Raw genomic sequence first — 21,075 nt, 5'->3', positions numbered from 1 at the left:
AGACATCTATAACATCTTTGCTGATCTTTTTTATTTTTTGCCTCACAAACTGGATATTAAATATAGTAAAACAAGTATACCCTGTAAACCCTGTAAGGTGTTGGCACTATACATCTACTGCATTCTCCCCATTCTTCCAAATGTAAAATTTTAAAGAGAAAAATGTAAATCAAACTACAAATATTTCATTAATGAAATGCAGTAGTACAGTAAATCTGTACTTGAGTAGATGTACTATGTTAAACTCCAGCTGTGTTCCTATCCATAGATAGAACCTCTGGACATGCCCTAATAAATATGCTAACAGTAGACTAAGCTTTAATTTTTCTTCCATTAACTTAAATGGAGTATTTTTCTGCAATTACAAACTCTGTGTAAACAATCATGGTATCAAAATAAAGCTAACACTTGTGACATTTCATCAGAGGTGTAAATATTACAGCAGTTGTTACTGTGTGAAAGTTACTGAGGCTGGAGAACAGACAAAGTAAGTAGATCTTTTCCCTCGCCTAATTTATTTATTAATTTTTGTGGAACATGTGGAAGAACCTTACACAGCCACAACAGCCTGGGTACTCCTCCTCATGCTGGTCACCAGCTTGGTCAGTCAGTGCAACTCAGCCAGTGTGTGACCGAGTTTGCGTTGGTCACTGTGTTAAGTGGAGTTGATATCAGCCATCAATATGTGTGTCCTTGTTTTGTTTGTTACATTTTTGGAAAAACCAAACTGCAGGTACAGAGAGTGTTTAACCAACAGCATGTCATTGATATCTATGATAGACTATGTATTCCAAGACCAAACCAAGCCTGAGGAATACTTTAAACTTTATGCACAATGCTCGTGGAGTAGTGTGAGCGTAAACAAACAGCCAACAGGCGGTATCCACTACGTGAAAAATGGCCCCATCTTGTGGTCTCTTTCTGTCACTATAATTCATTCAAGGCTTTGTGGAAAATGCTTTACCTGTAAAAGTTTCAAAGTCACTGGTTAAAATCATTTTCAAGGACATTTTAAAAGTTTTAAACCAATCAGCTAAAGTTTGACAGCTGTACCAACCAGTTCGCTCCAGTCTATTGTAGCAGACTGTTTTCAAAAAATGGATAGAGGAGACCTCTCACAAAACCGTGATGGTGCAGCACAAAATGATGTTGGTGTAGGGCTAGCGGTCGATGAGCTGGGTTTGGCACTGCTGCAACGGGAAGATCTTGTAGAAATTCACATGATGCTCCCCTGGCGTCAAATCGATCCGTTGCGCCGGCCTAGTTGTTAATCAACTACCACAACATGAGGAGGCGGTTGATGTTCCGGTAGGAGGCATCGAAATAAATCCACCTCAGGAAATAGAACGACCCTGGTACAATAACGGAGCAGGAGACTTTGAATTAAACCCAGCTGAGCAAGCAGAAGATCCAATTATTGAGGAAATTAGGTGGTTGGAAGATGAGGGATCTGAGAGTGACACTGAAAGTGGTCCTGATAGTGAAACAGATGACAGTGATGATGATGGAGACAATGGCTAGGATGCTCCTGTGTTATTGCCCCCCAACCCAGTACCAGGAGGTTCAAGGAGGAGACCAAGGGAGGACGAGGATGAAGAAGAAGAATAAGAAGATGGGAGAGCTAGAAAAATGTTTAAACACTGAATTTTGAGCTAGGCTGGACAGTCAGTGTTGCACCCATCTTCCAAAGCTACGTGTGTCCTACATTGTGTTTCTTTCTACTGAGGAGCTTGCATCCAATAAAAGCAGCAGGAACAAACCCAGGAAACAAATAAAAAGGAAAAGGTGAAAAACTGCAAAGCAGAAAAGGAGGAGACAGAGACTCAAGGAAGGAAGATAAATAACAGAAAGAAAAGAATATAATGTCATGGCTGTGTGAAGGCAGGCAGGAATCCAGGAGCAGGATTCACAGAGGCAAATGTGAAGTCAAAACAACTGGCTTTATTGGGAGTTTGCAGATTGAACAGAAAACTAACTAAACTTGGAAAGCAACAGGCAGGAAAACGGGCAAACAGAGTAGAATGAGGGATGATGCAACGACGAGCAGGGGAAGACGCAGACACTAAATACAAGAGGTGAACAGGACTGAGAGGAAACAGCTGTGAGACACGGCTGACACTGATTACACAGACGAGACAGGGAGAGCAGAACAAAAACAAAACACAGACCTTCAAAATAAAACAGGTAATGCACAGACTGGACTCAGAGACACAGTAACAGACAGAGAACAGAAGGAACACATGGGCAGAAACTAAACAGAACCAAAACCCTTACAACTGAAAAGTTTAAACCCGAACACATAATCAGAATGAACTAGAACACACGATCATAATAATAATAATAATAATAATAATAATACTAATAAACACAAAAAGCTGTGTCAAATGACACAGGACCATGACAGAAAATAAAAGATGAAAGAAGAAACTGATGACCAGATAGGCAGCAAACAAGTCAGGTCATGCAGCAAATTGTCAGACATCACCTCAGACAATGATGAAGATCCAGATGACCGTGTGTCAGCACCATCAGCATCAGCTGGACACTAGAAGCAAAAATGAAAGGAACATGAAGAACAAGATGGGAAAGACAGAAAACAATTCAAACAGGGAATTTTGCTGATGGACAATCAGCGTTACACCCCACCTTCCAAGCCCAGTGTACAACATGTAACATGCTCAGAGACTGAATCTCAGCTGGCTCCTTCTGACCCACTGACTTAGTTTCCTGCCACCAGGGACCTGTTTACCGGACTTCCTCTATACCACCTGTGGATATCTGTTCAACCTGTGACCCAGTATGATTGTGCATACAAGTGGAAAATAATATCACTGGTACCTTGTTAGATGGTGATGATTGTGGTCTCACTAGTCGCAGACATAAGGGAGTGGTCCTATTGGTTGGCTCCCAGGAAGGCGGGGTTGGGGCCTTCCTATCACTACTGTGCTAACGTAATTAAACAATAAATAGCATTTACAACACCACCATCTTCAGATAGAAAAACACATTAGGGAACGCTATCAGCTGTGTATTGTCTCCCCACAGCCTGGACCTCAACATTAGTGAATAGTGAGATCATCTTGACAGAGAAGGGAAGGCAGCCAACATCCGAAGAAGAGCTTTGAATGCATGTCTTTATCCTGTCTTCCTTCTGTCACCCCAACCGGTCGCAGCAGATGGCCGCCCCTCCCTGAGCCTGGTTCTGCCGGAGGTTTCTTCCTGTTAAAAGGGAGTTTTTCCTTCCCACTGTCGCCAAAGTGCTTGCTCATAGCGGGTCATATAATTGTTGGGTTTTCCACTGTATCTATTATTGTATGATCTACTGTACAATATAAAGCGCCGTGAGGCAACTGTTGTTGCAATTTGGGGCGATATAAATAAAACTGAATTGAATTGAATGTCCTTCAAAAAGCCTGGAGAACCTTTCCTGAAGATTACTTTCACTATAATAAAAAAAGAAAAAAATAAAGCAAAGGTAATGACTAGTTTGGGGGTTGTAGTCCTTTAATAATCAAGGAAAAGTAATACATCCACAATTTTAAAAAATGCTTTTATTATAAATAATCCTGTGTGGATTAGTTACTTACACATCAAATAAATGTTTTACAGGCAGAAGAGTGCTCATCTGAGTTTTTACAGACCCAGAGTGAAGTTCACACAAGTTCAGCTTTCATCACCTGATCAGTACGCCACTGAAGCAGACCCACTCTGCTCTGTCTCTGAAGATTCACCATGAGAAATTGGCATTTCTTGCTCCAACTGTCCACAATATGAAAGTCACAGGAAAAACAGACAAGTCTTTTTGTTTGTTTGTTTTAGCCCACTGTGGTGCCACTTAAAATCCCTGTGTTTGAACAGTACACTTCTATTCTGCTTTAACAGCAATCATCCTTGATGTGCAGGGAAACATCACGGTTAGCAAGCTCACAGCGCAAGTCTTCTTTCTCTGGTCCACATGTGTAATATTTATGTTTTTGTCCATCGAGCCACTCCATAGAGCTTCACCGCAAGTAATATTCAATTGCAGCAGAGAATGCAGCAAAGCCTCCACATCCCAGAACACCAGCCTTCAGACCAGCTGCAAAACAGAAAAATAAACACGTGGACAAAATGCATAAATTTGCTGTAATGCAAACTATTAGTTAATGAAGTAAGTTACATACCGCGAAAGCCAATAGCTCCTCCAGTCACACAACCACTGTACACAGCATTCTTCCAGTCAGATTTGCCTCTGTGCTGTAAATGAAAAACAGGTACAAAAAAGACAGTTATTACCACAGTGTACTGCAGGGATAGAATAAAAGCAAGAAATGCAAAGCAAATATAATACTTGTAACTACATTTTAGAAAGAGGAGTGACTAATAAGAGATAGCTGGCATCCACCTTTGCTGTACTATTTGCACATTTACAAACTTAGCGTAAGTTGCAACTACTTTGCTGAAAATGTTTTGCTGTCCACATATATAATATGTCTTCAGTGATTCTGACGGTGCTCTAGTAATCTGACCACATATTGAGCCTTTTTCCTCTTTGAAGCCATGTTATGGATTCACATCACATCTCAAACCCTTGTTGACAAACTGTTATCATTATTTCATTCATTCCTTATTATTCTAAAGAGACTGATGGATACACTGAAAATTAATCGCCTTTGCTCATTTTTGCCTTTTGTTCTGAGCTCCAGTCTGAGGTTATATGTCCACTATGAGTCTGTCAGAACCCACATGAGGATGTAAGATGCTGTGACCTACTGATTCAATGATGCACTCTGTACAGGAGAACATGGCGCCCACAATGGCAAAGTTCTTGGCATAGGACATCCCCCTCTGGCCCATGTCCTTTAGAACCTCTCGTGCTGTTGGAGTTCTCAAAGGGTCTTTGGGGTCGATGCCAACATTAGTATCAATTCCAGCTGTGAAAACACCGAAAGCTCCTCCAAGGACGAACCCTATGGTGAGCAAAAACATCACCAGACTCTTAAAATTGTAATATATACAGATCTTTTCTGCTATTGAGCTGAATGGCTACATTTGGGCAACATTGTGGCTTTATTATAAACTGATTATTTGATAACTGTTTATTCAAAAAGTTTCAAAACTCTAAAATGTTGCTTTCACATTTATGTCTGAACACAAATACATAATCTTAAAACAAGACAATATCGATGACCGATTGGTTTGATCAGATGACTGATTAATTTGCTGTTTATTGGTATAATAGCATTACAGCTCCCATAGCCTCGTATATCTGAGGTGACCTAGCACACGAAATATTTTGCACGAGCAGCCAAACACGCACTAAAACACCAAACCCTTGTGATGTTTGTTACACTCTCAATGTCTCCGTTTACCTCCCACACAGGCCAACAAAGACTTGAAGGCGCAGCTCTCCATTCCCCTCTCGATCATCTTCTGCTCGTCGCTTTTCGGAGGCACAGGCAGCCCCCCCATCACGGCGGGGTTCAGGTCCTTCACGGGCCTCTTGTCACCGATAAGATGCTCCAGAATCATACTATACTGAAGAGTCGGGCTGTCCACGCTCGGGCCGACCGAAGCTGGACCTTGTGGGTTGGAAGCAGCAGCGTTTGCAGCTCTTGTGGAGGCCGCCATGTTTCTCAATGACAGAGCTTCAAGTAAATGTCGTCGAAAGACGAGCGCGCGCATATTCGTCCCATTTGTCTGCTGATAGAAATAGCGGTATTTAAAGTGTTTAGCTTCACAAAACACGAACAAAACACGATAAATAATATGTGTGTATTCTCATATATTTTTTATTAAAATTATTTTATTTTCTCACTAAAATATTACTTTGGTTAATTTTAGCACATTCGACACAAAGTCAACCTGTATTTAAAGTGTGTTTGAGGAGTTTATGCTTGTACGTAACACTGTACTTAGTCTACCTACATTCTTTGCACTGGATTATTGTATCAAATAATAATTAAATAACGTAACAGAATTTCGCAAGACTATACTAGATCTTATTGATTACTTTACATTTAATTCGGTTTTATTATATTAATGTCTTCTAAATTACTTTTATTTTTGTGTTTATTTTATCATTAATATATATTTTTTATTATTGACGTCTATTTTCTTTATTCAATACTCCTGTCTTTATTGTATTATTTTTTATTTATTACAGTTTATCTGTCTCGCCTGTCACTCATTTGTGAACCACTTTGAAACACACTAAACTTCAAACAAAGGTACAGTACAAATTAAATTGACTAAATAAGTTTACACCTGAGGCGAAAACGCTGTTACTTACATGCTGTCTTATCATTTTTCTGTCCTGTTAAAAAAAGACCACATTTCCCAGAAACCCCGTAAACACTGCGCCAAAGCATATGCGCCAAACTCGCTTCACGCGCTCCACCTATCGGCTCGAGCTCAGACCGCCGGTGGTGAGACCTTAATGCGTGCGTGAGGCGGCAGCGGCAGCATCCTGTCAACACAGCAGCTCCACCGCAGTACGGAACAGGTGAGATTAATTAACACTTGTTTATTTCTCATAGCATGTGGCGTTTCTGCTTTTTTCGTCCGTTGTTTGGGGTGAAATTTGTAAACTTCACTGTAAAGGCTCTACTGTTTCTCGGTGTCTAAATTAAAGAATGGGCTATAGAGAGTCGCTCGGGTTTCGCCGAGTTACACCAACGTAGAAGTGGCTGACGGTGACATGTTCATTGCGAGCATAGTCTCTGTACACGTCTATGCTCCTTTAACGTAACGACTAGTCATTGTGAGAGCAGACGCGTTTTTCCTCAAACGATAATAACGGCTGTCATAAAATTATAGCCCGAGCCAAGGACGTGTTGTTTTTACGCTAATTGAGCGTGGCACTATATGACTGCAGTGATGGCCAAGTGGACTAACAGTACTAACGCTGCATTTCATGTCCCATTTTCCGTAGCTGCAAATGTCCATCCTGAATTTTTTTTCAGTTTACTGGCTAAGGTTGCACCATCACGAGTCCAACAGGATTCTGCTTGAGCAGTATTTATGCCTTCTTTATAAACATTAAAATAAAAGGTATTAACGCGGTGATAGTGTTGATGCCTGGTAATGTAACACTTTGTAAGTTTCCTCCTTAAGGAAGAACGGGTCAACTTATTTAAACTGGTCTGAATATTACGCTTAAAATCTTTTCTTTGATCTGATTTATTTTGTTGGTGTACAATGTGTCTGATATAAATATCTAAATATCTAGTACTGGAATAAGCTTATCCTCTTGTAAAGTGGAAAGTAACCCCAGGTTGGTCTTAAAACCTCTGCAAAGAGAGGTCAGTCAGGTCCTGGTTTCCTGTTAGATTTTAGTTTTGTTTTTTAGTGTTTGTCTAACACTTCTCCCTGACAGAAAACTGAAAATGCAGAGATAAAGTTACTAATGTTGCTCAGGCTTTAAGTAAATTTTGATGCTAATGGCAAATTACCTTCAAAACTGCCTCTGTGTGCTGCAAGCTGGTTTTCTACACGTCATCAGCCAGCCAGTTGTTCCCAATTAGAGGAGTTCTGTGTGAAGCTGTCAAACATGTCTTTGTGTTTTCTTGCAGGTACTTGTAAAACGTTTGTTGGTTTTGACTTTAGTAGATCCTTAAATGTTTCATTATGACAAATTATCCTGACTAAGCTTCTGTGTGTAATTTTTCTCTCGCCAGGTAACCTTTAAATGTAGACTTAAAAGATGGGTTCCAGAAAACCAGCCGAGTATCTAACATAATCATGCCCGAATGATAAACTTCAGCAAAAGAGAACATTTCAGTAATGAAAAGAGAGGAAAAATTAAGAAGCCAAATACATATTTTAATTACACGGCTCACTTTGAAGTCCTGTGATAAGTGAACAAATGACGGTTTTCTCTTTTGAGTATGCAAACAGAAAAGCCAGTTCAAACATAAGCACTGCACCAGCTCTGATGAGGTTTGTTTTTAGGCAATATAAGGCTTTGCTTCTCATGGTTAACCATTTAAGAAGGGGAAATGCTTCATTGGTCTGTGTTCAGGACTCAAAGAAACTCTATTGGATGTCGATCATATGTCAGCAGCACGATGGGCAGTCAGACAGTAGCGCATTCTAAAGTGGATACATCAGGTTGTTAATTTCTGAACATTAACTGATGAAATTGGTTCCTGCCTTTTTATCAATCTGCGATACACACAGATCAGCCACAGCATTAAAACTGCAGGTGAAGTGGGTGTAATCCATCCCTGGGTAAACTTTGGTCCTGGGATTCACCTGGATATTACGCTCACTCATACACCCACTTCAACATGATAACAGATCAAGCACACGCCCTCCTCGTGGTTAACATTCCCTGTAACAGTCAAAAACTTGGTCAGGAATTAGGCATGAGGGCCATAACAAGGAGTCTGAAGCAGTGACCCTGTCTCCACTATCCACACTTTGCAATCCCATTGATCATCTGTGGGATGTGCTGGAAGAAGTCCAGTCCACAGAAGTGCCACCCGGCAACTCATAGGACACAGAGGATTTCCTGTCAACATCCCAGTGCCAAACACCACAGAGGTCATGTACATATTGTAATGGGTCAGAGCTTGTGTGCTCTCACAATGAGGGCACATATTAGGGCTGGGGGTTTTAATGTTGTCTGATCAGTGAAAGCCAGAAAAAAGACAGAACTAATAGGATTGCCATCTTTGCAGTAGAGGTACTTGGAACCCTTAGAGCCTCCAGTGGTGATTCTTCCTCAGTTGATTTTTTTTAACTTCCCTCACCCTTACAATGCTGTGATTGCAGCCATTCCCCAACTCTCTTTGAATGGTACTCATGGCCATTGATCAGTGGTTGTTGATCAATGGTCATGGGAATTTGCATAATTATGATGAAGCAACTGACCTCCCAGCCCATTGTTCCTTCAGTGGGCTGGTTTCAGTCATTATGCAAATGTACTGTTTATAAGATTGGGGAAACCTACAGTCAGCTGAGACTGAAGAAGTCACTTGGATGAGTGACGAAACGTTTCTCCCACTGAAAACGCTACGTCCAGATGAACAGAAGCAACTTTTGGAGGTTCCCTCATCCTATGTTCAAGTCATTATCCACACTAATTCCTGTCACTGGTGTGATATTTATAGGCAGGGGTTATGTGGGGATCACCCATGTCCAAGGGTGGAATGGTTTGTTTTGTTAGAAAATTATATCTAGTGATCTCCTTCAGTGGTTCTGCTCAATGAAAAGAATTTCAAGGTCTCTGGTTAGTGCTTTCCCCAGTGCCCAGGAATAACTCCTGTCAGTGCTAGTATCCTGTAATCATTTAAGTTAACTACACTGCTAATGGATAGCAAGAGGAAAGTACCACTGAAGTCCTGATATGCTGTGTGAAATGAGTCTGCACTGGAGTAACCTTTTCCTGATTTAGTAATCAGAATCAGAATACTTTATTAATCCCTAGGGTTTTCTGGTTCTGATGATAAAAACAGTGAAAGGCAGATATTACAGTGATTTTAGTCTGCTATGCTTAATCAGGTAAGCCCTCATCACAGATATTTTGCCAGGTTACTTCATTGGGAATGGCATACCACGATAATTAAGAACTGCTGACTCAGTGTAAACCTTAAGACATCAGTAACTCATCTTAATTCATATGTACACTGTCCAAACCTCCAGCTCCCCTAAAAGGTAGCTTGGTGGCTGTCAATAGATACTATAATTTTAATTTCTAAATATATTACAATGCTGTGAAAAAGATTAAAGTCAAGATTTAGTTTTCCATATTTTGTTCTGTTTCAGAGTCATAAAAAATTCTACTAATTTTTATCAGATGGACTGCAAAAAAGTTGAAACATTTCAAGGACCACTGATAGAAGCTTTCCAAATTCATTTTGTACCCTTCTGCTGTTAAGTTGCAGCGTATTTAGAAAAGCAATGTTGGGTAGAGGTTAAGGGGAATAACTGAATAGCCATCTGGCATTGTTTCAGAAGTCAAGTGTGGGTCATTGGTGAGTATTGCAGGTCCTTGGTGTAATCTAAACTATATTGTCAATTCAATAGTGAGGAGGGACAATTCTGTAAAAGATGGAACCAGTTAGGAAGATTTTCAAAATATGTGAATATCTACCTCATCTATAACTCTGTGGACACATTGTAGCTTGAGGAAGAGAGAGTCTATGTCCATGTAAAATAGAAAGTATGTGTTGTTTTTAAAGCCTGTGCATGTCAATGTTTAGACTGTGGGCTTGTTCATAAAGCGATCACCTTGGCAACACTTTCCTTTGCATACATTTTTGTGTAAAGACACTGGGAATAAACAAATCAGAGTGTTATGTGGCTTTAAATTAAATTGATTATATTAAGAAAGGTTTAAAGATTCAAATGAAAATGAAGCTCAGGGTCTGTGTATCAGTTCAAATTAAGTGTTAAATAAGAGCAGATCTGTCTGAGTATAGTTCATAGTTCCAGTTTGACTCAGAACTGCAGGGTGTTGTGTTGTCATACAGCTAAAGTATAGCTTGAATAACTGTTTGTGCTTTAAGGTCCATTTCCCAGAGCACTCTCTCTTTGTAACCATTCATTTAAAATTTATTGCTATGCGTTTTGACCCTCTTGTCTATGTCAAGAATAGCTCTAAAACTCTAATATGGTGCCAATGCTAATATAAAATGGAAAGCCAGTTCTAAGCCTGGTGTGGTCAGTCAGCTCTTTTCTATCCCTGACACACTTGCACACACTCATCTGAGAACAAAATGGTTCTTATTCGTCCTCAAGAGGCAAGGTCTGGCCTGTATGTACAGTTGGAGTGGCATGTCCTTTACTGCAATAGAGGAGAATTTAATTGAGGAGATAGGGATGAGATTGGATGATTGGAGCAGAAATGAGTACTACAGTGGGATTCAATCAGTTGAATAAACAGAAATACCTTTGTTTCTGGTAGTCCGCGTGCCTTCTGAGAAAGTTGCTATATTCTGGGATATTTTAACTTTTCCTTTGTAGAGGCACAGTTGGATTCCAGCCTTCACATTATTCCCAGGAGCAACTTTCTCTTTGCCTTTTTTTTTTCCTCCTTAAGCTAATGCTCAATCTATCAAAACGCTAGTGTCTAAAAGCCATTGCACTACATCTTTCTAAGAGCATTCAATAAAGAAGGTAACTCTAAGAATACTTTTCTTTTTGGCTGTTTTTAGTTGATTACTGTCCAGGAAACTGATTGCATTCTTGACAAGCATCGCAGTCTAACTGAGTGCCTCAAAGGAATGCTTCTGTTTTTGTAAATGGGTCATTTGGACCAGATCTGAGGTGAAGCGCAGATATAGTCTTTACAGAAATATCAGGCTTTTTTGCATGCCCTCCCTCCTGACAACAACAGCTGTGCTTTTCAAAAGTGTAATATCCAGCTTCAGAATGGACAAATAAAATAAGCTACTGAGCTATTTTGAGGAGAGGACAGGACAGGCCAGTTCACATGTGTGATGTTTATGCATACACGGGAGTGTCATTATGATGTTTGCTTGGTATTTGAAAGATGTCTGAACCATTGTAATAGCTTTCAGTCTCCATACAAATTAAAATGGTCACACCCACTGTTCACATAAAATAGCTCTCATGCCACAAGTCTGTGTACTGTTGCAAAATCAAAAGGCGCAGAGAGGAAGCCTCCTCTTGGGTTGGACAGAATTTCTAGTCAGTGGTACTAATACTACGGTGTTCCATTGTGGAAAGCTACTGAGGTCTGTTTTTTATTCTCTCACAGTCATCTTGGATGCTATGCTAGTGTTTCTATGGAATCCGCCCACTCATTGTACATGTAGCCAGCCAGGACAGACTGAAAAGTAGCTGAGGTTTATTGCAACGTGGCTTTGACTGGCTGTTTATTAGAAAAGAACTTTGACACCATCAGAGCAGGAAGTTAGCCCCTCGAGGGAGCCTTGCTCTGAGAAAGATGAAACAGAGGATGGACCAGATGAAATATGCATGAAGACTGTATCTAGCTCAGCTCATGCTCCTGTATCACTGACGAATCGAGGACAGAGCAGGTTTTTGGGAAATAATGGATGACTGTAACTGCTGTGATGTGGCACAGTGAATACCTCAGTTATTCACTGTGTATAGTGATTGTTCTGATATTGATACACTAGTTTTTGAAGGGATAACTTTATAAACCTATATTTCCTTAGAGGAAACATTAAGAATAGAATTAAGTTAGCCACCCTCTGAACATACATGTTCATAAATTAAGTTGCAGCATTAAGGGGATTTACCCTGATTGTTGACAACCGTAATATGGAAGTTTGACATCCTAAAACTGATACAGAGTTCTTGCTTTGCAATACAGCATCTCTTCATTTCAAAGCCTACTCTTGAGCTCTTGCTAATAGTGCTGTGTTACCAACAGAGTGCTTGTCTAACATCTGGAGCTAATTTATGGGATATTAATTGTACTTTTTTAAAACTATGGTATGTAATGAAATATTGTTTAAGTGTGTTTCTAGGTTGAGAATATATGATTAGGAAATTCTTGTGCAGCATACGTAATCTGAGCAAACATTTCCATGTTTAAAAACTGTCGGCTAACAATTTTTACTGACACTTTAGTGACACAGTATTGAAAAGTTGTTGCAAAATTAAAGTTATGCCGACATCAGAGACGCAACCTTAAGGTCTTCTGGATGTATTACTTCTACATTACCTAGATATCATTGGTCAAACATTCATCCAGAATTATGGCAGAAGTTTTTGTTGATTTCCCTCAGCATGTTGTGTCTCAACTGCGCTCCTGAGCTCTTGCCCTAAAAACCATATCAGACATCTTAAGTTAATCATAGAACAAATAAGACAGAATATATATCTAGGTAAAAGTGTTTGTATTGGAAAAAAAACAAAACAAAAAACAGGCTCTGTAATACTAGCGTGCTTATGTACAAAACACCTCGTGTGCTGCCTTCTTACAAGTGTTTATTGATAGAATTAGCTGTCAAGCAAATGTGCTTGGGTTAAGAAAAACAAGAATATGTACATTTAATTTCTTCATGCATTAATATCACTGTTGTTTGTTGCTTTGTAAAAGATGGTCTCACTGGACCAGTGTTGGATAAACATTCATCCATCAGTAACACAGTTTTTACCGTTATCATGACCAGTTTTCACTGAGGAGATGATGACTATGTTTGCTGGGATGATAAGTTAATTAAGCATGTGCTTGGTGTTTAGCATAAACACCAACCATGTGCTTGGTGTTTATGCTAAAATGTTCGGTGGAGCTATGAAGAGAGTTAAATGGAAATCCATCAGATTAATGGAGTTTACTTCTCCCCCCATCCACCCCTTAAAATAACATGGTATGTACCAAACCATGGTTCAGAAAGCTGAGCTGAATAGATTTGGAAAGTCAACAGTTTTTCTAATGATTGCTTTGATGACTGTTGTAATTTTCTAATTAGCTGTTCTGATACCAGAACTATTATGCAGTTGTATTTATTTATTTATGAAATGGGAATAAGCTTTATTTTTATAATCTTTTTTTTTTTTTTTTTTTTGCTCTGAATGTTTACGGTTTCATGTAGTATCATATATATTTAAAGACATGTCATTTTACTGTGGACTCTGATTATGAGAGAGATGACAAAAAACACCATGTACTTGAAAAGTTAGTAAGTACACAAGTGAAGACCAAATATTGGAGCTTATCCTAATTTAAATACAGTGGCATATTTTCAGTGTATGAATACTGTATCAGACATAAACATTGGGAACTGGGCTTCTCTATATGGGCATAAATTCAAAAAGTGATTAGTTTGGGAGGCCATGTTGTAAACAGACCAGGCGAGCGTTATATTGATCTGGGTCCAGATCAAAGGAAATTGTCGACACAGCACTTTCCTGACTAGCTCTACTTTCTTCCCATCTTGTACTGAACTAAAAAAGTGATGATTCAACATCAGCTATAATCTTTAGTCTATTTTATATACAGATGGTGAGAAGTAGTTTTTCTGGGTTTTAGTTGAGCATCGGTGCGGTATAATACTGTAAGGGTAGTGGAGTTTCTTGTTGTATATGAAACTATTCCAAGCTGTAGGTTAAGTCTCCTACATTCACTCCAGTATGGTTTTAGCTTTTACTCTGTTTATATTTGTACAGCTGTGCTAATTTTAGTGTTTTTTACATCATGATTTTGCTACATTCAGTTCTTACAAGTCGCTCACAGTACAAAAATGTCACATTTACTCTAGTATGTTGTGTAAAACCTTGCCGGAAACCCTCTAATACAGCTTTTTGCACCCTAGTTTCACATCTCTTTCCTCTAAAGGGGGAACACAGGGGGAGAACAAAGATTATCTCACAGCGTGGTATACGAGCTAATCCCACTCACTTCCTGTTTCACTTTAGCCCATATAATGACTTTGCACACGTCGCTTTGCAACATCCAGGTGCCGCACAGATGCTTTGGATATGCTAGGGTGGTCAGACAAAATGAATCAATTTTTGCATGGGTGGGAGGTGAAAATTTCCTGGATGTGTATTGTCAACTCCACTAGCAACTTTGTATTACTTTCTATATCTTAAAGTAAAATAGCTTTTAATTTGGGAGTGTAGTATGCTTTAAAAAAATCTATCTGTTTATTAGCTGTAATGCAGATGGCAATTTGTTCAGCTGCTGTTATGGTAATGAGATATCACTAATATCATCAGCAGCAGCAGTGACACACAGATAATCTCTTCTTTCATTTTTAAGAAGCTTAGTTACAGAGCTCTTTCTCTACTATGATTAGCATCCAAGTAGCTTCCAATGATAGACGTCATCATTTCTATATTAGGTTTCACCAGTTGCTACATCAGTAGTGACTAGCAACTGCTAATATAATCCATGAATCTTGGCGCTGGTGTGGTTTGGATCAGATTCTCAGATACAGTATTACCAAGAAGGTTAAACGCAAAGGCTTTATCAAAAACAGTGATAAAATGAATAACCAGACTGCCTGCCCCTCAACAGTATAGTATTATATACATAATGAAATCACACCTCATTCTTCTTAGCAATGTCTGTTTCAGAGATTTGACAACACTGACATTTGTAACTTTTTCACTGTGTTAAGCTACTTTGTTATTTTCCAAGCTAGCTTTCACATCTTGAAACTGGGATCTAGCCATACTCAAGTTTGTTTGGACTGTTACTAATATTCCTTTTTCATGTTAGTCTAAGTTAATTTTATGTTGAATGTGTAATCCTGTAATTCTCAGACTATTTGCCTTAGGCTAATTTTGTGAGCAGTTTCAATTTTCAAATGCCAAGTGATGATGGAAAATGCTGTATTTTTAGACATGCTCGACTGAATCATTGAACATCTTGTATTTGTTTTTACATCCCATGTGACAGTGTTGTGTCTGCGTGGAGATTCTGACTCAGTGCTTTTTCCTCTACACAGAAGGTGGAAAAGGAAGAGGAGGACAAGCATTTGGTGTTTACTGTATTGTGTGCCTGCATTTAGTTTTATGAGAGAACTGTGGTATTCAGAAGTCTGTCTGCCTGGCCTCTTGTATTATATGATGACAGGAATCCCCTGACAGACGTGTCACCCACTGAGCAACCAGCCACATGGTTTTATGTACCATCATTACTCCAGGGGTCTGCAACTTCCTGCTTGCATATATATTAATTTTATGCAGATGGCAAGGAAGCTTATTTTGGTCAGAAATTCATAGTAACGTCCTGATGTGCAAGGCAGCTGTTGTATGGCTGAAAAAATAGTTATCATAATTAGTCATAGGCCTCCTTATTTTCACCTTCACAGTTTATTTTCTTGTTTACTCCAAGTAAGCAGCACCGTCTTGGAAAATATTCTCAGTTGTAGATAAAAAGGAGAAGCTGATGACAAGGTATGTATGGGAAGAAGAAAAAGACGGTAAACAATCTTCCCACTTTACCACTGCAGGAACTTTCCCCTGGGAGCATGAAAGCTTTGTTTCCACTGTGGAAACTAATGTTTAAATTAAGTCCTGGGTATTTTTCTACTTCTAAAAAGTCCCTGCTTGGAGGCTAGGGCTTTCAAAAGTCCAGGAAATTTAGTGGAGGGGCCAGATCCTTGTCATTGCTTGAGACACTAGAAAAGTTTCTTGTAGTTTGCATGAAACACACCAAGTTGTCTATGAACATTTGCTATCTACTCTCTGAGCTGTAGGGAAACTTAAAGAAAGGCAATGCAAACTGGAAATGGAGAACATTTGCCTTTAAAGTAAAAGCAATCGATCTTAGCAAATAAATTGAACTTGTCTACGACTTGCTGAATTTGGAATACATTGGGTTGCCTAATTACGTCTGTCCTTTGGGGATTCATTTTATTATAAAGTATTCTGCATTCCTGTGTAATTTGGAGTAAAGAGAGATTGATTCATGACTCAGTGTATTGCAATGCTCAGTGTTACAGCAATCCATTAAGAATAGATGTTGATAGAAAACATGGTTACCATTGCCAATTAGAACCTTTACAGTCATCTGATGAATATTGAAGAAAAGAAGTTAACTCTGTTTGCGGCATCAAAATATAGGATTTAAAAAGACCGTCGTATGGTCAGGGTTAGGTAGTTAGGTCCAATAATGACACAGGTCACCACTCATGGTGAATAATCATGGGAACAAAGTGGCATTGTGACACTAGAAGGGTGTAATTTATGATGTAGTGAGTGACAATGGTAGTATCAGAATCCATGTCGTCGAAAGCATGTTTTTGTCAGATGTATATCAATCACGCTTGGAATCTGAGTGTGAAACTGCGTGCCTTTAAAAACAAAAAATGTTGAGCATCTAACTCAACTGTTACTACACTCTCTGAATCCCCCTTTTTAAAAGGCAGGTTTTGTGGTGGCATAAGGGTGTGGTCAGACCAAGTTCCTCAGTTTACCACTTGCCACAAACTGGAGCCTGTTCCAGCCCAGCCCAGAGTGCCGTACACTCTGCCCACACGCTCCACGGCCTTGGCATGCTGTACATTGTGGGATCCAAATTACATCAGTATGGGAGAGCATAAAATGCTGACCCCTCCACAAATCAGCCGCCCTCATATTTTGGTGTGTTTCTGAGACAAAGATTGGCTTTGTCAGTGTCAGTGGCCATTATGTATGTGTATAAAGCCTACAGATAACTTAGAAATAAACTGTGCACAACAGTGTCATAAATCTATTTCCAGAATCTATTTCCAGTAGCATGTTTTTAAAAAAACAAAACAAAAAAAAACTACTGATGTTCTCTTTCACAACATACAGTTTCAGGTTAAATAAATCTGAATGTTGTACATTTTCCAGCCTATCCCTGACTTTTTTCCTTTCATGCTGTCTGGAAAAACTGAGAGGAGAACAACTTGCCCATGGCTGAGACAGTTCCTTTCTTTGCTTTTGTATGAGAGAGTGAAAGAGGCAACAGCACACATAGCACAGCAGTTGGCAACTTGCAGTACTTCCTCATCCTGACTGCTGTATGGAGGTGAAAGCCATTGCTCCTGGCCCTGCATTTCCCCCCGCAGCCTCTTTAGAGCATAACAACAGAGAAATATTTTGTTCATTTTTGCTGCAAGGAACTCAGGCACAAGGCAGACTATAGGACAGCGCCCAGCACCAAAAACGTAAGTGAACTGCTGTGTCTTTTGTTTTGTCAACAATCTGCCATTACTGTTTCATTACTCGCTTCTTTTAGAGCTTCCTATGCTTTTACTTTGAATTTAATATAAGATTGGTGACTATAGAATAGTTTAAACCCAGTAAATTCACCACCATGATCTGTTGGAAGGGAAGTTTTAAAAACAGTGGCTAACACAGGATGCCATATGTTATCCTTATTGTATATTATATTAAGATTTATTTAGCTCAAGCCTTTTTGCTAACCACAGAGCCAGACAGGAAAGAAGTCAAAAGGATGTGATGATTCAGAGTGACATTTAACCTAGTAACTTATTTTCTGTTTCTTATGTGTCCATTGCGGTTTGAAGCATTATATTGGATCATTTCTTGAATCATTCATGCTGCTGCTTCTGCTGGTCTGTGAAGCAGTCTTGTCAGTGCCCATGGTCTGGAGGTAAAGACATACGTTAGCTTAACTCGGCAAAAAGAACTTTGTATCAGTGGCATCCAGTCACACCAGACTTTACTCTGTGCAACAGAGTCTTATCACAAGAAGGCAACAAGTTTTGCAGCCACTCCTTTGTAGGACCTGCAGTTTCAACCTATGTTTTCATTTTTTCATTAAGGTTTACTTAAAATGAATAGACAGGATCTTCATTCTTATGCACAGAGAGTTATTGATGCAGTAGTTCATTTATATTCTACATGCACTAAATATTTGAAGTGGAGAGCAGTTTGCTTGTCCTGTATTTTTTCAGAGTCTGTATTTAGAGGCAGAGAATAAGCAAAGATCCATTAGCGTGGATTTTTCTCTATGATTGGAGACTATTTGTAGTAATGGCAAGCTGAGCAGGCAAAGTTACATATTTTTAAAATGAATTCCTTTCATTTGGGATTGTATTTAATAATGTAGCTAACAAAAGTAAGCTAGATTATTGAATTTTGTATGCAGTAGATTGATTAAGATTAAATTATTAGATTAAGTGAAATGGAAGCATACAGGAAGTTAGTTGTCAAACCTCAAATTAAGACGTGTGGTTGAATTTGTTGACTTTTCATATAATTCAGCTCGGTCTGATTTCAGTGCTTCTCTTGGTTTTGTAATGGTAGCACATTGCCCTCTTTCCTGAAGTTCTATCAAATCAGATGATGTGTATGTGATTGTTTTATCCAGGCCCAGACTGATGACGGCTGTCCGTTGCTTTCCTCTTATCTCCTTCTAGCAGCACAGTCCAGAAGCAACCGTCAGAAATTTGGAGAAACTCCTCCTCCTCCTCCTCTCCGTCCCATATTCAGCCTTTATCATCTTGCCAAGTTTGGAAGCAATATAATTAAGGCAGATGACGACCCATTACTTACTGCTGTGGTGACTGCAAATTATATTTGCCTTTCAAAAATGGCTGTTTTTTAGAGCAGATTCCATATTTAGTTTTTTACCAATCATGAAGAAGTCATAATGTCATCATGCAGCATATGTGTCTTATTAGACTCAGCAAGCTGCAGTGTAATAAAACCACTAAATGACTGTCATCTTTCTTGGCTAATGTGATGTTTACAGGGAGATTCTCACTGTCTTAGTTTTTAGTTAGATCAAGTTTAAAGTTACTTCTGGCTGTCTCTCAAAGACGTTTAGTTTTCACAACTGGGTCGTTGTAAGATAAGTGGGACAGGGCTCTGGCCCCTGAGAATCCTGTCTCTGCAGAGGAAATATGGAAAGGTCATACTGCATATGCAGACTTCTGCAGTGGTCGAGGAAAGTGGAAACAAAATGTATCAGTGTTAAAGTTTAGACACTTATTCTTTCCTATTTATTATCTTTTCAAAATGCTTGCCTAGAGCTTTTACTTCCCTTATAGTAACCACCCCACCCCACCCCCCCAAAAAAAGAAGAAAAAAACAAATCAGTAACACGATTATACATCCTGGATTGAAACATCCTCAAATGTATCTCACTTCCTCATTTAGCCTACAAAGTGTTCAGGGCAGGTTGAGAAACAGGCACAGCCTGTGCTCTGTAGAGAATGGTGCCATAGCTATGTAATCTGTGTCTGAGGGGAGGTGAGACAGCATGGCTGAAGTGTTAGACTACTAGGCTAGGCAGGAGCTAGTCATGGGATATTGCCTAGAGAGTCCCGAAGTATCATATGATGGGCCAGCAGGAAAACACATGCTCTGATACAGTCAATAAAGCAACTGAATATATTGTGCTGTTAACCAGTACCTAAACACCTAAAAGTGTACTTACAGTGTGAAATTATCTTAAGTATGTGCCAACTACTCGTTACTGCAGCATCGTTTGTCCTGCTCTAAATTGCTACACATGCAGCAGTTCAGTCACTGCAGTACAAAATGTATAAATAGTTGAGGCTTGAGGGAAAAAAAGGTGGCCTTCCTGTTAGGAAGTCATGGTTGTACAGGCTTACAGTGACTAGAGAGTACTATTCTCATCAAGAGTCCTCTGCTTCTCAGAGAATCAAGTTACCACACAATCACGATCAATAAGTCAGCCAACCCTTTGGGAGCTACCGAACCTTTTTACCAGTATGCTCTGTCTTTGCACTCTGACCTCCATTTCCTTCAGCTGCTCAGATGAGCGCATTACCCACATCAAATGCAAACCTTTAACAGTCACCCTGACCACATCATATTATATTATTGTGCTGCTTTTAAAGGGAGCCTGTTGTGTGTGTCTTTTCCAGCTTCATATTTTTATCCCAGGACTTTACTCAAGTAGCTTTGCATGAGTTTATTAACTTGTACTGAGCCTTGGTGCAGTTGATCATTTCATGGTTTTGAGTAGCTATGTGTCTTCTGAGATCGTATATATGAGTTATTCCCTCTTTTTGATAATGTAATGATCCAACAGTGGAAAACAAAAAGTGTCTCAGACATGATGCTTACAGACGTCTGATGCCTGTAGTTTGTTTGTTTGTTTGTTTGTTTGTTTGTTTGTTGGCTCACAGGTATTTTGTGTGTATGGTGATTTCGTTACTTCAAACTCTGGCCATGTTTATCATGAACATCCAAAATCAGTACACCGTATCTCAGTATATCCTGTATATGACAGAAAATAAGAAAAATTGCAAAAGGCCTACTTTTACCATATTCCTTATACAGCCACTTCTGCCATTTTCACACTGCATATGTAACTTCTACTGGTGTAGAGATTAAGTGGAGTCTTGGTCAGTGCTGCTGGTATGAACAAATCAGATAAGAGACTGTGTTCTTTCTCCTCCCTCCTACAGGAAGTGGCTCAATAGTGTTTCTGCTAAAATAACTTAAGCTCGCTGGCTCGAGGCACCTCCTGGCTAGTATTTTTTTTGGAACAGTAATAAATACCACATGTCAGTGCTAATCCATTATAGTCATCTTATAACCTGAGGAAAATGTGCTGCCTATTTTTCAGGGTTTCCTTTTATATGTACTGGAGGGAAACATTATCCAGGGTCTTTCCTGGCTCACAATGATTGGGGGGGGCATCAGTAGGCATGATCTATCCACATACAGTAAAGC

General features: G+C 39.3%; 2 protein-coding genes across 6 annotated transcripts in view; one reads left to right on the top strand and one right to left on the bottom strand.

Moving 5' to 3' along the window:
• Positions 1-3,486: 3,486 nt before the first annotated feature.
• timm22 (translocase of inner mitochondrial membrane 22 homolog (yeast)) lies at positions 3,487-5,655 on the bottom strand. Its single transcript, XM_085174100.1, has 4 exons — positions 5,352-5,655; positions 4,753-4,949; positions 4,164-4,236; positions 3,487-4,078 (listed from the first exon to the last, which is right to left on the bottom strand). The coding sequence occupies exons 1-4, from the start codon at positions 5,608-5,610 to the stop codon at positions 4,002-4,004; spliced, it is 606 nt and encodes a 201-aa protein (XP_085030226.1). The 5' UTR covers positions 5,611-5,655; the 3' UTR covers positions 3,487-4,001.
• Positions 5,656-6,362: 707 nt separating this feature from the next.
• The window catches only part of specc1 (sperm antigen with calponin homology and coiled-coil domains 1), a 79,851-nt gene continuing 65,138 nt past the window's right edge, over positions 6,363-21,075 (top strand). For 4 of the 5 annotated variants that reach the window (XM_085175562.1, XM_085175559.1, XM_085175564.1 and 1 more), the window contains exon 1: positions 6,363-6,484. The gene's annotated coding sequence lies outside the window, so the exon portion shown is untranslated. Of the gene's footprint in view, positions 6,485-13,484; positions 17,568-21,075 lie in introns of those variants that run through there. The other variant, XM_085175560.1, reaches the window with a different exon arrangement.

Source organism: Neolamprologus multifasciatus, chromosome 10 (genome assembly GCF_963576455.1).
Source record: "Neolamprologus multifasciatus chromosome 10, fNeoMul1.2, whole genome shotgun sequence".
Lineage (NCBI taxonomy): Eukaryota > Metazoa > Chordata > Actinopteri > Cichliformes > Cichlidae > Neolamprologus > Neolamprologus multifasciatus.
The sequence above is the reverse complement of the archived record's forward strand: the minus strand, read 5'-3'. Positions and strand labels throughout refer to the sequence as shown.